The sequence below is a fragment of the Pholcus phalangioides genome, unplaced genomic scaffold (assembly GCF_987345545.1).
Source record: "Pholcus phalangioides strain wild (caught in Gottingen) unplaced genomic scaffold, Ppha-v1.0 ptg000001l_1, whole genome shotgun sequence".
NCBI classification, from domain to species: domain Eukaryota; kingdom Metazoa; phylum Arthropoda; class Arachnida; order Araneae; family Pholcidae; genus Pholcus; species Pholcus phalangioides.
In genome coordinates, this window is record NW_028301594.1 from 3,111,560 (window position 1) to 3,124,636 (window position 13,077).

The following is a 13,077-nucleotide window of genomic DNA, read 5'->3' on the forward strand; positions in this document are numbered from 1 at the left end:
GTTGTGATTAAAGAGAATTTTTCACAATCCTGGTTTTGGTCCATGGCTTACAGAATTTAGCCTGCAATTTCACATTTTCACAAGAATAAATGAAGTCACAAGATGATTTACAATTATTGGACAACGATAATTTTGATTAAAATATTTTAATTTGAGTAAATAAGTGCTGAAAAAATAGAAGTTTAATTTATAAAATTTAATATTGTAATGTATGTCGTTGACTGCCAATGAACACAAAAACAGTTTCGAACACACTTTTTATTACAACATTAAGTACAAGTGGAACCTCGCCTTAAACAGCTTATTAGTCAGAGGAAGTCTTTTCATGAACGGGAATTTCAAAACACAGTCGAATCCCATTTTAACGAATACCGTTATAGCGAAAATCTCGTTTTAACGAACCCCCTTTCTAATCCCCCAGATAAGTTTACATAGGAATAATGCAAAAACCTGGGATTCCTTTATAACGAAATTTCGTTATAACAAAGTGATTTCTCTGGTCTCTTGGAGTTCGTTATAACGGGACTGTATACTTATTAGTCAGTGAAATTCACTCGGGACCACTATCTTGATGAAATCCAAGTCGTCTTTCAAACTCATCGCCTAGACGATCAATCTCAAGATGTTATGGAACAGCCAAGTAGAAATAGTTTCTGGATGGAGACCAGAGGAGTCATGCATGCATTGAGGATCCGATGATCGGTCCAAGGCGCTGAGGCGGAAGCGGCATCCGATTTGGGGATTAAAATATTTTAATTTGAGTAAATTAATGTATGAGATACTGGCCCAAGCTGCTCAGGTGGAAGTAGCTTCAGATTTTTTGGCCAGTGGATCCGTTCAAGTCTTTTTGGAATCGTCAGGACAACTTTTAGCGGGCATTTCTCATGGGTATCAGATAGTTTTGAACAGCATCTGGCAAAAATATTCCGTAGGAAGAACGTTGAACCAACTCAACTACTCAGTCACCTGTGACTCATTTGTAAGTCGAGATGGAAGTGGAACCTGATCCCGTCATTATATACGATTACAAAACAACGACTACGCAAATGACACGTAACGCACATGTGCCTCTGTTGACATCAGCGTTCCAAGCAGCAATTTCGGGAAACGGGGGAGGGTAATTATTAGGATATTCTCAAAACAACGAATTTTGGGGGGTCTTGCGCTACCAGAGCAGCTTGTGATATAACTCGGCACCAAAAACGTCCGTGAGTTAAAAAAACAAACAAACTTAGAGACTATATAAGAATAATAAATTAATTACTTAAAGAATAAGTAAAGGGAAATAAAAACATATGTACAATATCCTCGACGCAAACACTAGGTCAAAAAGTCAGGCGAGCGTTAACTAATGAAAATTATTGTTCCGCTCTATGTCGCCACCTGGGGGCTAATTTCGTTGTGAACTATTGCTATGTTAAAAGGCTGTCTATTGCGCAGTACCGTTCAGCCCAAAGGAACACAGTGATCTTAGGAAAGCCTGTCCTCTACTCTCCCTCTTCTTCTTGTTTTTTTATAAATAATAACGTGATCCGCACGTATTCCCAAGGGATCAGCATGATCCGTCCAGGGAATTTGAAGTAAACATCCATGCCCGAACCCAGACCTGCACAGTGAGAGGCTAGCTCCCTAACCACTCGACTGCCAGGCGGCTTCTTCTCTCTCTTTCTGTATCTAAATGGTACAGCAAGCGCTCGGATAGTGCGAGGTTGGTGGTTCGATTCCCTACAGAGCAATGTCTTTTCTTTCCAATTATCTTCGATTGGTATCTAGTCATCTGTACTTCGTACAATTGGAGGAGAGATTCATCGTTTCGTTTACCAAAGACTTACACAATATATTCCCCTCAACAATTACATTTTTACAACTACAACGAAGTCCATTCCACTTTGATCAAGGGCGTACGCAGGATCAACATTTGGGGAGGGTGGGGGGCACAAAGAACTTCATCGAAATTTCTTGTTGCCAACCTTCAAAAAACAGCATTTAAATTAATGGAAACTCATTGAAATAGCATGTAAAGGGTCCTTTTTTTCGTTATTTTAACTTTTTCAAGAAATATAAAAAAACTTGGGACGAGAGGGGGGGAATATATATGGAGCTTGTACTCCCTCTCCCCCTTCCTTGCACAAGCCCTTGTCTATAAATGTTTTTTTCCCCCGAATGGTCCATCCGTTGAAATTTCTTATAAAATGGCCTGGCCCATGTGGTTGCTGGAATCGTACTAACGTTATCTTCTACAATCTTCCTGAAAATCCATCCTGATACTCCCACTACCGCATGGGCTCTATAGTAAATTTTCTACATTGAAATCAGCTCTCTTTCAAGATGCCGTATACGATATATCCGTCTAGAAGGCGTTTCACGTTCCATTTGCTTTGAAGAACGGACGTCTTATGCGAATTTCATCTCATGAAATGAATCCTATGCAAGATATTCTCATAAAGCATAAGAAAGGCTTTTTGTTTTTTTCATTTTTAATTCCTAAATTTCGAATTCGGGTGGAATTGAATTTAGTACCACCGTATCATGTCGGATTTATTCTTAAATCCGTATTTTCTCCGCCTTTCAATGTCGTAAAAATACCTGGGACGTGGATATCCGCTTTATAAGATAGTAAAAAAGAAAATGGCTGCTTCTCGCAGAATCGTATTAAATTTCTCACGTGGTAGGAAATTCACTGAAAATATATATGCGTATATATCTAGGAGAGATTTTCCATATTTATTCGAAACAGCGGAATTCTAAAAGCATACAAAGCTACGCTTCATCTTGGATTCAACGTGGGGTTCAAAAATGGCTGCTTAAGCTATTTTAAGCAGACAAAAAAACGGAGCATTTTTATTTTATTTTCCATTAAACTTTGATCATGATGATCATATTGACGTCATGATCATCACGAAAATTCCTCATCATCTAAGTTTCTATCTTACGTCATGATCACCCTTAATGAGTTAACTTTTCCTTTCTCTTTGCTCATCTTCATCTTTTTGAGATGAGCTTCATCGATTTTTGTTTTTATGGTCATTATTTGATGATAGAAAAAATAAGTGAGGATATAATTAACCCTTCAGAGGAATCGAGTCGACTGCTTGGAGGGTTTCGGGGAAACTGCTCTGACAACTTTTTTTTCTTAAGACAACTGCTTACTTACATTGGATTTGACCATTAACAAAACCTTCAACAAGATACTTATGCAATGGTTCTTAACCAGTGGTGCCGCCACTAAAAATGCTTTCCCGCTTCCTAAGAATTTTTCTGGGGTCTGAGATGGAGAAAAAAATTGTTACATACTGATTAATTATTCGGAGAAATAGAAATTATGCGGAAAATTTAATTTTTAAATTCAAAAATACGAATCATACCTACATTTTGACACCTCATTTTTTAGCTTTCGCTTGCAGAAATGTGTTGCTTGGAATTTGAGTGTTCCCAGCTTAAAAGGATTTAGAGGAGGACGCACTCATATATGCATATTTCACATACTTTTGCTATATATCTATGTGTGTATATATGTGTATACATATATTATGAAAAAAAAACAGGTTCCTTTTTCTCTTTGCGACGCTAAATTTACTTTTTTTTCTCTCGATCTTAATTCTATAAATGATAGTAATTTAGTACAAGATGGTTCCAAGATGCTATCTCGCAAGATGAAATGCGAGATGGATGATGCGTATGCACGAATGCACTTTCAAAATTTCGATTTAGAACAATTTTTGTGTGCTCAATTGGAACCATTTCCAAAACTTGGGACGACCGCTGGCGCAAACACTTCTAGTTTAAGCAGTACAATTCGAAATAAAATTTTTTTAATGATTTTTCCGTATTTCATTTACGTGTCAGTAACTATAAAAAAGTTATCATCCGGAAGCAAAAAAAAATCATGCGGTTTACAGTTAAAATTCAAAATACGCGTATCGGCCATAACTAAACTCCTCATTATTGAAGAAAAGCTAAGGAGATCTGAAAAGGGATTCCTTCGCCATTTTAATTCTGGTGTCTAAAAGTATAGACTTCAATACGTAAATTAGATTTCCTAAGTTGACACTGAGTCAAGTTGAAGATTATTGCAAACTTTATAAAAGTGATATTCTCCTGAGGTGCTCACGCGCGTTCTCTTTCTCTCGCTCTATCTTTTATTATTCTCGCGTTGAATAATCAGAAGTATTGTATTCAGAAAATATCATGTTGACGGCCCTGGGAATACACAAATGCATGCCTTGACATTGCGGTGAATGTTGGAGGAGGAGGGGATGCCTTCCCGTGGATTGTTGATCTTAAAGTAAACTCACGAGCATTTTGCTGCCGGCAGCTGTTTACACATCATTTACGTAGAGTGCTGTGCGAAACGTGCACAATCGTGCAGCACGTGAGGAATTCAAGAACACCTAAAATATGACTGATACGGAACCAATTTCTAATCATATAAAGAAATATTTAAATTCGGGTTTGGTGCATCAATCGTCTAGGTAAGGGCCCGTTTTTACCTTACTTTCATCGAAGCTTAGTGGAATTTCTGAAATCAAAAATAAAAGCTATTTTCATGCCTTATAAATTTACGCTTTTGAAAACCTTTTTAGTTGTAATTGGAAACTTTATTGGCTCTTGACAATTTTTTTTGGTGGTAATTGGCAAATTTACTTGCCTTTGACACTTTTGATTTTGGCTGTAATTGGTAACTTTACTTCTTTTGACTATTTGTTTTGAATGTAAATAGTAACCTCTTACCTTAGAAAATTGTTTTAGCTGTAAGTGGCAATCTACTTGTCTTAGACAGATTTTTTATAGTAATTGGAAACTTTACTTGCCTTTGACATCTTTTTTGGATGTAATTGGCAACATTACTTTCATGTCCTATATGGATCCAGATTTCTCTGATTGGCCGGCATAGACTTTTATTGTGCTGAGTGTAATTGATAATTTTCTAGACCACATATGGACCTCAGGCCGGAGATTGGGCAGCCCTGGTGTATGTGATCAGACGGAAAGATTTATAGCCATATGGAAGAAACGGTGGAGTAAAAGTGACAAAAATACTTTCATTTGTCCAAAAGAAATTCAAGCTTATAGCACATGCAGAAGGGTGGGCTGATACAAAATGAGACAAGAAACTGGAGATCAAGCCAGCCATTATCAATCAGCACAAATAAACTCCAACTACCACCAAAAAGTAGGTTAAAATATTTGACTCCGATTAGCGATTTGTTCTTGGCTGGAGTGTAGTAAGGCAAAAGTTGTCATTTCTGTATTCAAACCGAAATCATGAAAAGGAAAAAATCGTTATCAGGAGAAAGTCTTACTCAAAACAGTGGTCACTATATGGTCATCATGCACACGTCTCTACTCGTCGATTCGAAGGTCTAGAGACAAAAAAAAAAGGCCACTCGATTTGTTTTTTCGAATTCGGTATTAAATTTATTCGCCAATAATAAAACATTTCGTAGCGATTTGGCGCAATGACGATCGACATCGTTTACCCGTGAAGACAGATTATATGCAGATACTCTTATTATCGTCTGCCCATCGTATTGAGTACAAAGGGTTCTTCTATAATCTGAAAAAAAATATGTGATATATTCGATTATAACGATATAATCTTGTCTTTTTTTTTGTTAACGAATATATTTTTAGCTCATATACAGAAAAAAAGATATGTATGCATACGTCAGTTGTCGTTAACGCATGTTTGATATTGCTGATCGACTGACGTTTCGAAGAAAGGGTGAAAATGATTCTTGCGTTCATTGACGTTAAAAGTCCGCGTCCAATTTACGTAAATTTAACAATCGACTAACCTTGGTATCAGTTCCCTCACTAATAAAAGATAGATTATCTGCATGCAGATATTGTACTTTGTTATTATTATTTTGTTATTAGTGGAAATATTTACGATTAAAAACACGGATATCGTTATGGAAACAATCGGTTGGATCTTCATCAGCAAATTCCAACAAAGGGCATCCCACCTTATCGGAAAATTGATAATTTCTCCAAACTGTGCTAGAACAAACGTTCAAATTAACCCTTTGAGGATCTCTCTATTAGATAATAAGGGCCATATGGTTGCTTTGACACACAAACTTACATTTGTAAAAAGACACATCGTCTTGATTTTGCTTTAACATATTTTCATTCGAAATAGCTCGATTTGGTTCGGACAGTGTCAAATTTGTCGACATTACTTTCTTTTATTGGATACTAGCTATAATACCCGGCGCTGCCCGGGTTTTCTTCAATGAGGCTTTTTGGATCACGTAATATCTCTCTCTTTCTTTGAGGGACATACAAACCGTGTCTAACTTAACCAATATGGCGACTTCCTGCGCGACTCATGAAAGAAACAAATTTAGATTTAAAGAAACGTAGAAAAGAATATATTTTTTCCTTTTTTAAGGGGCGCTAAGTATTTCGATTCCTCCTCCGAGTTATTCATCTGCCTGTTTCAGCTTCCAAAAATGCTTAATTAAAGCTGTGGAATGTTTTCCATGCACTTTTTACGGGCCCATAATTAATTTTAAAAACATCCTAAACTACATGAATTTATGCAGTTGAATACGGAGACATTAATTTTCATGCTCAAGAAGATATAAATAAAAAGTTGAAATCAATGTTATTGCATGAATATCCAACTCAAAAGTAGGTCCGGCTAATTACTTCATATTTAATCTCCTGGGCTTCGTATACCTCTAAACGAACTGAATATGGTAGAAAACCCTACTAAATTTCCGTATTTCTACAGTAAAATCGGCAATTTAACACTGATTTCTATGGGGGATCACCCTTTGCCTGACCCTCAAAGTGATGCTGTTGATGATTATGACGTCTATTCAAAAAGCCTCATTACTGGGAGTATTAAAAATGTGGCAAACCATTATAAAGGCATATGCACGTCTGAAACGCATTGCTAGGGAACCACAGTAACCAAAGTAAACGTTCGGAAAGTGATTGTTGAGGTCCAAAAACCATTGCTGTCCGACAGTTTTTGCCTATTTGGGACATTTTCCCCACTTTGATGAAATTTTAAAGTAGCCTATCGTTCAAGTCGGGTCCCATTCGGTATAAATGCAAAATTTGGCGACGATTGATCTAAAATTGTAGATTTCTATAGAGAACACACACACACACACAGATAGAAAATCAATTTTATATATATAGATAGATGTGTTGGTAATGTCATCTTTCTATTATTTTGAGCAAATTGGGAATACATCAAAAAAGTATCGCTTCAATTTATATCGCATACATCTTGAAAAGTAACTAGGTGAATTGAGAAATAGAGATTGTGTGTGCGAGTCATGACCAAATATTAGTACTAAGAGAATAACATTTTACAAGGAGTCTCATCAGCTTTTGCCTCAAGTATTCAGATCTCTAAGAATAAGCTTCTCAGTCACTACGGACTGAATTTACGGGTCCGGATACCGAGGACCACCTCGGAGATGTGCCATCAGCAGATTGATCTAGCTAGGGTCTTATCTGGCTTGTCTCCCATTTGTATTTTCGCTTATGATAATTTCTCACCTATCTAATTTGTATGGGCAGTCTTTCAGATATACGCCTTCACGTGTTGCGTTTGCATGTTTTTTTGTATAATTTGGTAAACAGAAACATAAAATTAATAAATGACATTTTCTGATTTTCAGCCGTCTTTTTTTGCTTTTCTTTTAGTTGCTCTGTCCCTCTCTGAAATGTCTCTTTCTCTGGCCTTCTCTGAAATTTTTATCCGTTATATCTTTTTCAAACTTTCCGTCCGTTACATCTTTTTCTGAATTTTCTTTCTTCCTTTTTCGAACTTTTTATTCGTTAAATCTCTTCTGAACATTTTATCCCTTAGCTCTATTGTGACTTTCTATCCGTTAGATCTATTGCGACTTCCTATCCGTCATATCTGTGTAATTTCCTATCTGTTATATCTGTGTAATTTCCTATCCGTTATATCTGTGTAATTTCCTATCCGTTATATCTGTGTAATTTCCTATCCGTTATATCTGTGTAATTTTCTATCCGTTAGATCTGTGTGACTTTCTATCGATTAGAACTTTTCCGAACTTCCTATTTATTAGATGTTTTCTGAATTTCCTTATCCGTTTTATCTTTCTTTTCCAAACTTCCTATCCGTTAGATCTTTTCTGAACTTTATTTTTATTTATTTATTTATACAATATTGTTGGCCCAAGGTTTATACAAGAGGTCGCGGTAGATTACACATATGCTTTGAAACATTAGACAAGAAATCGGAGATCGTGAGAGAATTAACAATAGTAGAGGAGAGTTTGTCCCATTCAACTATGGTATTGGGAGAGAAACTGAATTTAAAACAATCTGTAGAGGCAAAAATAGGTTTTAATTTTTTGGGGTGGTCAAGTCTAATGGAAACGTAGGAAGGCCTAGACAAAATACCGGACGTATCGAAATTTAAATTACCATGAATAATTTTGTAAGCGGGAGATAGGTCGGTGAGTAGCGAGTGGGTGGAGATTAAGTTCGAGTTTGAGATCGAAAAGTCTTCTTCACGAATAGAAAGTTCTTTTCTGTACTTTCTATTCGGGAGATCTTTTCTGAACTTTCTACCCGTTAGATCTGCTGTGACTTGCTATCCGTTGGACTTGTTCTTAATTTTCTATCCGTTAGATCTTTTTTGAACTTTTATCCGTCAGATCATTTCTGACCTTTCCTCAGTTTCTGACCCTCTTTGCCTTTTTCTGAATTTTCGACCCCTTTGGCATTCTCTGGATTTTCAAGCCATTGGATCTTTCTCGAATTTTTGACCCCTTTGGCATTTTCCAAATTTTTGACCCCTTCAGTCTCTTTCGAATTTCGTCATCTTCCTTAGCCTCTTCCGAATTTCTGTCAATTTTTCTGATTTTCTGCCTCCTTCCTCGCTCTTCATTTTTTGCTACCCCGCCCATAGATATTCTTAAGTCATTTGAATTTTTTTAGAATTTTTCCGCCTTCCTCCACCTTTACCTTTTTTTAAAAAAAATTTCTGCTCTCCACATCCTATCTTCTCAATTTTTGCACGCTTACCTTTTTCGGCTTCCGAAGTGTTTGTTTGTTCCCCAATATGCCAAGATCTTGGGGGGTGAGGGACCCATATCAGCTATTATAAACATGACCCTCTTCTCCCTCCCCCTCTCTCTCTGGTTTCTCTTCAATTTTTCACCTAAATTTTCGTCTCTTTTATCCAAAACGTCACGGTGATATCCTGGGGCTGTGGCCGATACTCGGTGACTTTGTCACCACCAGGAATTGCATGTTATTGCCAAAGCCCGAAATGGTCAATTTTTGACGGGGCTGGCCACTTCGCGAATTGGCTAATTTCGTTAAATATTGACCCGGTCAATGCCAGAATTTCTGACATTGGCCGGCCAGTTCACGAAGGGGCCGATGATCCCTGGCTAAAGTCCAATAACAAAACACATGATTCCGGATTACCGTCAAGTAGGCGTATTTTTTCGTGATAATTATGTCCACGTTAGTTATGGCAACCCATCAAACCCCGTCACGATGCGACAATCAATTTCACCTTTTACCCCCGTCACATGGAGCTAATACAATTCAGCTGCTGTATATAGACATGTGCAACACGTTGGGGATTTAAAAAAAATGGATTTGGTTCCTACCGCGCAGTCTCACATCAGCACCTCTAGCTTTGGCCAAGGATCATAGGCCACTTCTCGAAATGGCCGGCAAAAGTTCGAATTATTTCTGCAATTCGGACTTTGGCCAAAACTCTTGGCCAATTCGCAAAATGGCTGGCCCCGTTGCGAATTGGCCGCACCTTCTCGCTTCGGTAGTGACATACACGTATATTTTTACGTTTTCGTTGTTTAAGTGTAACGTGTTGTATGAATATGTATATTGTGTGCAAAGGTAAAGTAGTTCTGAGAAAGGAAGGGTTTCTTGAATATAAATGCATCATATACAGTATTTGTGGTCGAAATTACTCACTCGCAGCTGTTCGGATTATGCAAACTCTCAGGGTTTCGAGCAATTTAATATGATAGCTCAGCTGTGTGTTGTCTCTCCCTCTGATTTTGACTGCTGTTATTTCTGTTGCATTGCTTGCTTGCGCCTGCTCAACATGCGAGGCGTGCCAAATAGCTTTAACCGAGAAGCTTTTGTTTTTCGCCAGTTTTATGGATGGTAAATGAAACATTAAAAAACAATAATGTCACATTTATAATCATGTTGAAAAGGTCACGACTTCCGCTCTGCGTTTTCCTGTCAATTACTAGGATAACTCAGAAGTTTCGCAACCTATTTAACACTTATTTTACAAAATATTGTCCTTTTTTACGAAGTCATGAAGGTAACGGATAAACCGTACTAACTCAACCGCGATGCATAATCCTTTCTTTATAACTCCCGAATGTTGATTTGCCTTTCCGAGCTGGTCAAAAGCCGTGGAATCTAGTTTTGGTCTATCCGATATTCATATACAAACACAAACACAAAGGCCACAACATGGCAAATTGTCCAACGAGTTGGATGAAAAAGAACGCCGTAAAAAAATATGAATGCAAAATATAACCAAAATGCAGTGACCCAATATAAAATTATACATTAAGAAAGGAAAACGAATAATAATAATTTGTAATATACTCTGAACTGAACTGAACAAACCGAGCACGACCAGAGTCTGTCGCATTAGCGATGTAAGCTCAGCGCCGGATAAAACTTCAGTCGGTGAAGTCCTGTCGGTTGATTACGGTAACAGCGGGGAAAAGAAAATATAGAAAAGAAAAGTGGGAAAAATAACAAGGAAAAAATGATAATTAAATTATATAAAACATCACAGAGCACTGCGAGGCTACAGGCCGCTAGACACTTCTCTGACGTTGGGTGGTCCCACGTCACGTCAGAGACATTGCGAATTCAGATTCGTGGAAATTCTCACGTCACATAATTCACATGGCACAGAATTTTCACGAATCAGAATTCGCAACATCTCTGATGTGACACATAACCACGTGACGTTAAAGTAGCGTGTAGTGACCTTTAATCCAAAATGATACGAGTAACACGGAGGGGGGCCTCCCCACTCCTCCGCTCCTATTGCCTCTTATTCTCACCAGGAGTTCTGTAGGCTCCTTCGGAACTTATATTTATAGTGAAGTGTTGCATCAGCTATACGACGTATAAATAAACTGCCCATAAAAAAAAAATGGTTTTCTTATTTAAGTACGGATAGCTTCTCGATTTATTCCGCTATGTTTATCGTATTTCTTTTTAAACGTATCAATTGTGTTAGAATTCACGACCCCTGGAGGTAAGCGATTCCATTTATTCACAACCCCTTTTGAGAAAAACTCCCTGCGACCCCAAAACCTGGAATTTTCCCTTACTAAACGATACTGTGGTACCTCCTTCTCTCTAAACAGATATATGAGGTCACTGTCTGGGTGCACTTGATGGCTTAATCTAGTTGATGTCCTAACCGGCATGGGTAGCTCTCTATCATGCTCTGGCTCTGGGGCTGTGGCTCTAATATCGTCAGAGTTCTGCCCCAAGAAAAGGACCAGACCGTATATTTTACTTTTTAAATCCTCCCGCTTCAGGATACACTCAAGCCAAGGAATACTCAGATGTTCTGCTGGTTCTCTGAAGGGCTGTTGTCTTGGGGCAACATGTTACGTATTGAAGAGGATTTCCAATGGCTAAGCACGCACATTTGTCACTGGAGGATCGATTTGAACCTATGAAGGTTGGACCTAAATGGATCATGGCCCGTTACGAACATTATCATCTCACGTGACCACTTGTGACTTGTGGTTCCGTGGTGCAAATTGTCGAAGGATGACATGGGTCGATCGACTGGGCTCCGAGTTATCATCCCACCCCTCCGCTGCCAATTATTCAGTAAATACTTCAAAAGTATTCGGTGTAGGTGAGAGTCAATAGTTTCTATGAATGGATCTTGTTAAGATAAATTCAATGATAAATAATTCATTGGAATACGTTTTCAAAGTTGCATCCCAGACTGGCCGTTTTGCACTGTAACGAGGTGAAAAAAGGGGCGGGGGTATTCAATTCTAAACTTGAAGCCATTTTGAGGGGACACGACAAACTGCGAATCTTCAGTATCGCAAAACTGTGATGAAAGGATTTTTCTAGCTCCAACTTTAAAAACAGGAAAAAGTAAAAAGGAAATTCCGGCGTTTCTCATTAAAATTTCTAATTATGGCTTTGAAATTTGGATGAGATAGATGCATGAACACGGCCGTACGTAGCGGAAATCTATATTTTAATAACAATAAGTTAAAGAAAAATCATCAAAAATAATAATAATCTAAAGGGGAGCATATACGTCAGAAGCCATTCATATACAGAAAAGTCATCTCCGAAACGAATAGATTACGTCATACATTCACAATTGGAATTCTAATCACGATAATTAATTTCTGTGTACAGTGATGTCGAACCGATCTCAGTGAGGTACTATCAGATCTATGCGTATAGGTTCCGGAAAAATGACGATAATGAGAAATCGTGGCTGTTTTCAATGAATAAATAAATGTCGTTGAATTTGAAGAATTTGTTATTTTGCACGTCTTTTGTCACGTTGAGGATGAGAGAGGAAAAATGTTTACCTTTAGAATGGAAAAAGCAGCTGAATTTACAAACGAGCCATTTAATGAAACGAGCCACCTACATACTCGTACATACGCATACATAAATTATACATTCAACCTTCTTCATTTCTACGTCTCATCATAACGAGCATCTACATTAGCTTCCTAGTGCTTCGTTATGATGAATTTCAATGCATTGAAATGATAAATTAAAAAGAAAGAAAAGAAAATCAATAACAATTTCAATAATAATATCAGAAACAAATGGTGTCGAACGTAGGGGATGCTGTTTGAAGATCCTTATATAGGGATTTTGTGTTATCTGGAAAATATTTGGAAGAAATACTTAATTTATGATTAACACAACTGTTAGAATATTGGTGAGTGGACTTCTTTGTATCAAAAAAATTGGTAGTTTTATTTATAAAGCATGACAAATGATAACGTATTGGTTTGTCTAATTTTATGGCTTATCTCCATGAAGAGATGTGAGATACGT

At 37.5% G+C, this 13,077-nt stretch overlaps 1 protein-coding gene across 2 annotated transcripts in view; it reads left to right on the plus strand.

The window, feature by feature from the left end:
* The first annotated feature begins 12,702 nt into the window (after positions 1–12,702).
* The window catches only part of LOC149089689 (mitochondrial sodium/calcium exchanger protein-like), a 73,202-nt gene continuing 72,827 nt past the window's right edge, over positions 12,703–13,077 (plus strand). Inside the window, exon 1 of one of the 2 annotated variants that reach the window (XM_089237783.1) lies at positions 12,703–12,958. In XM_089237783.1, the coding sequence (XP_089093909.1) occupies positions 12,932–12,958 (27 nt within the window). In that variant the 5' untranslated portion in view covers positions 12,703–12,931. The remainder of the gene's footprint in view (positions 12,959–13,077) is intronic. The other variant, XM_089237613.1, reaches the window with a different exon arrangement.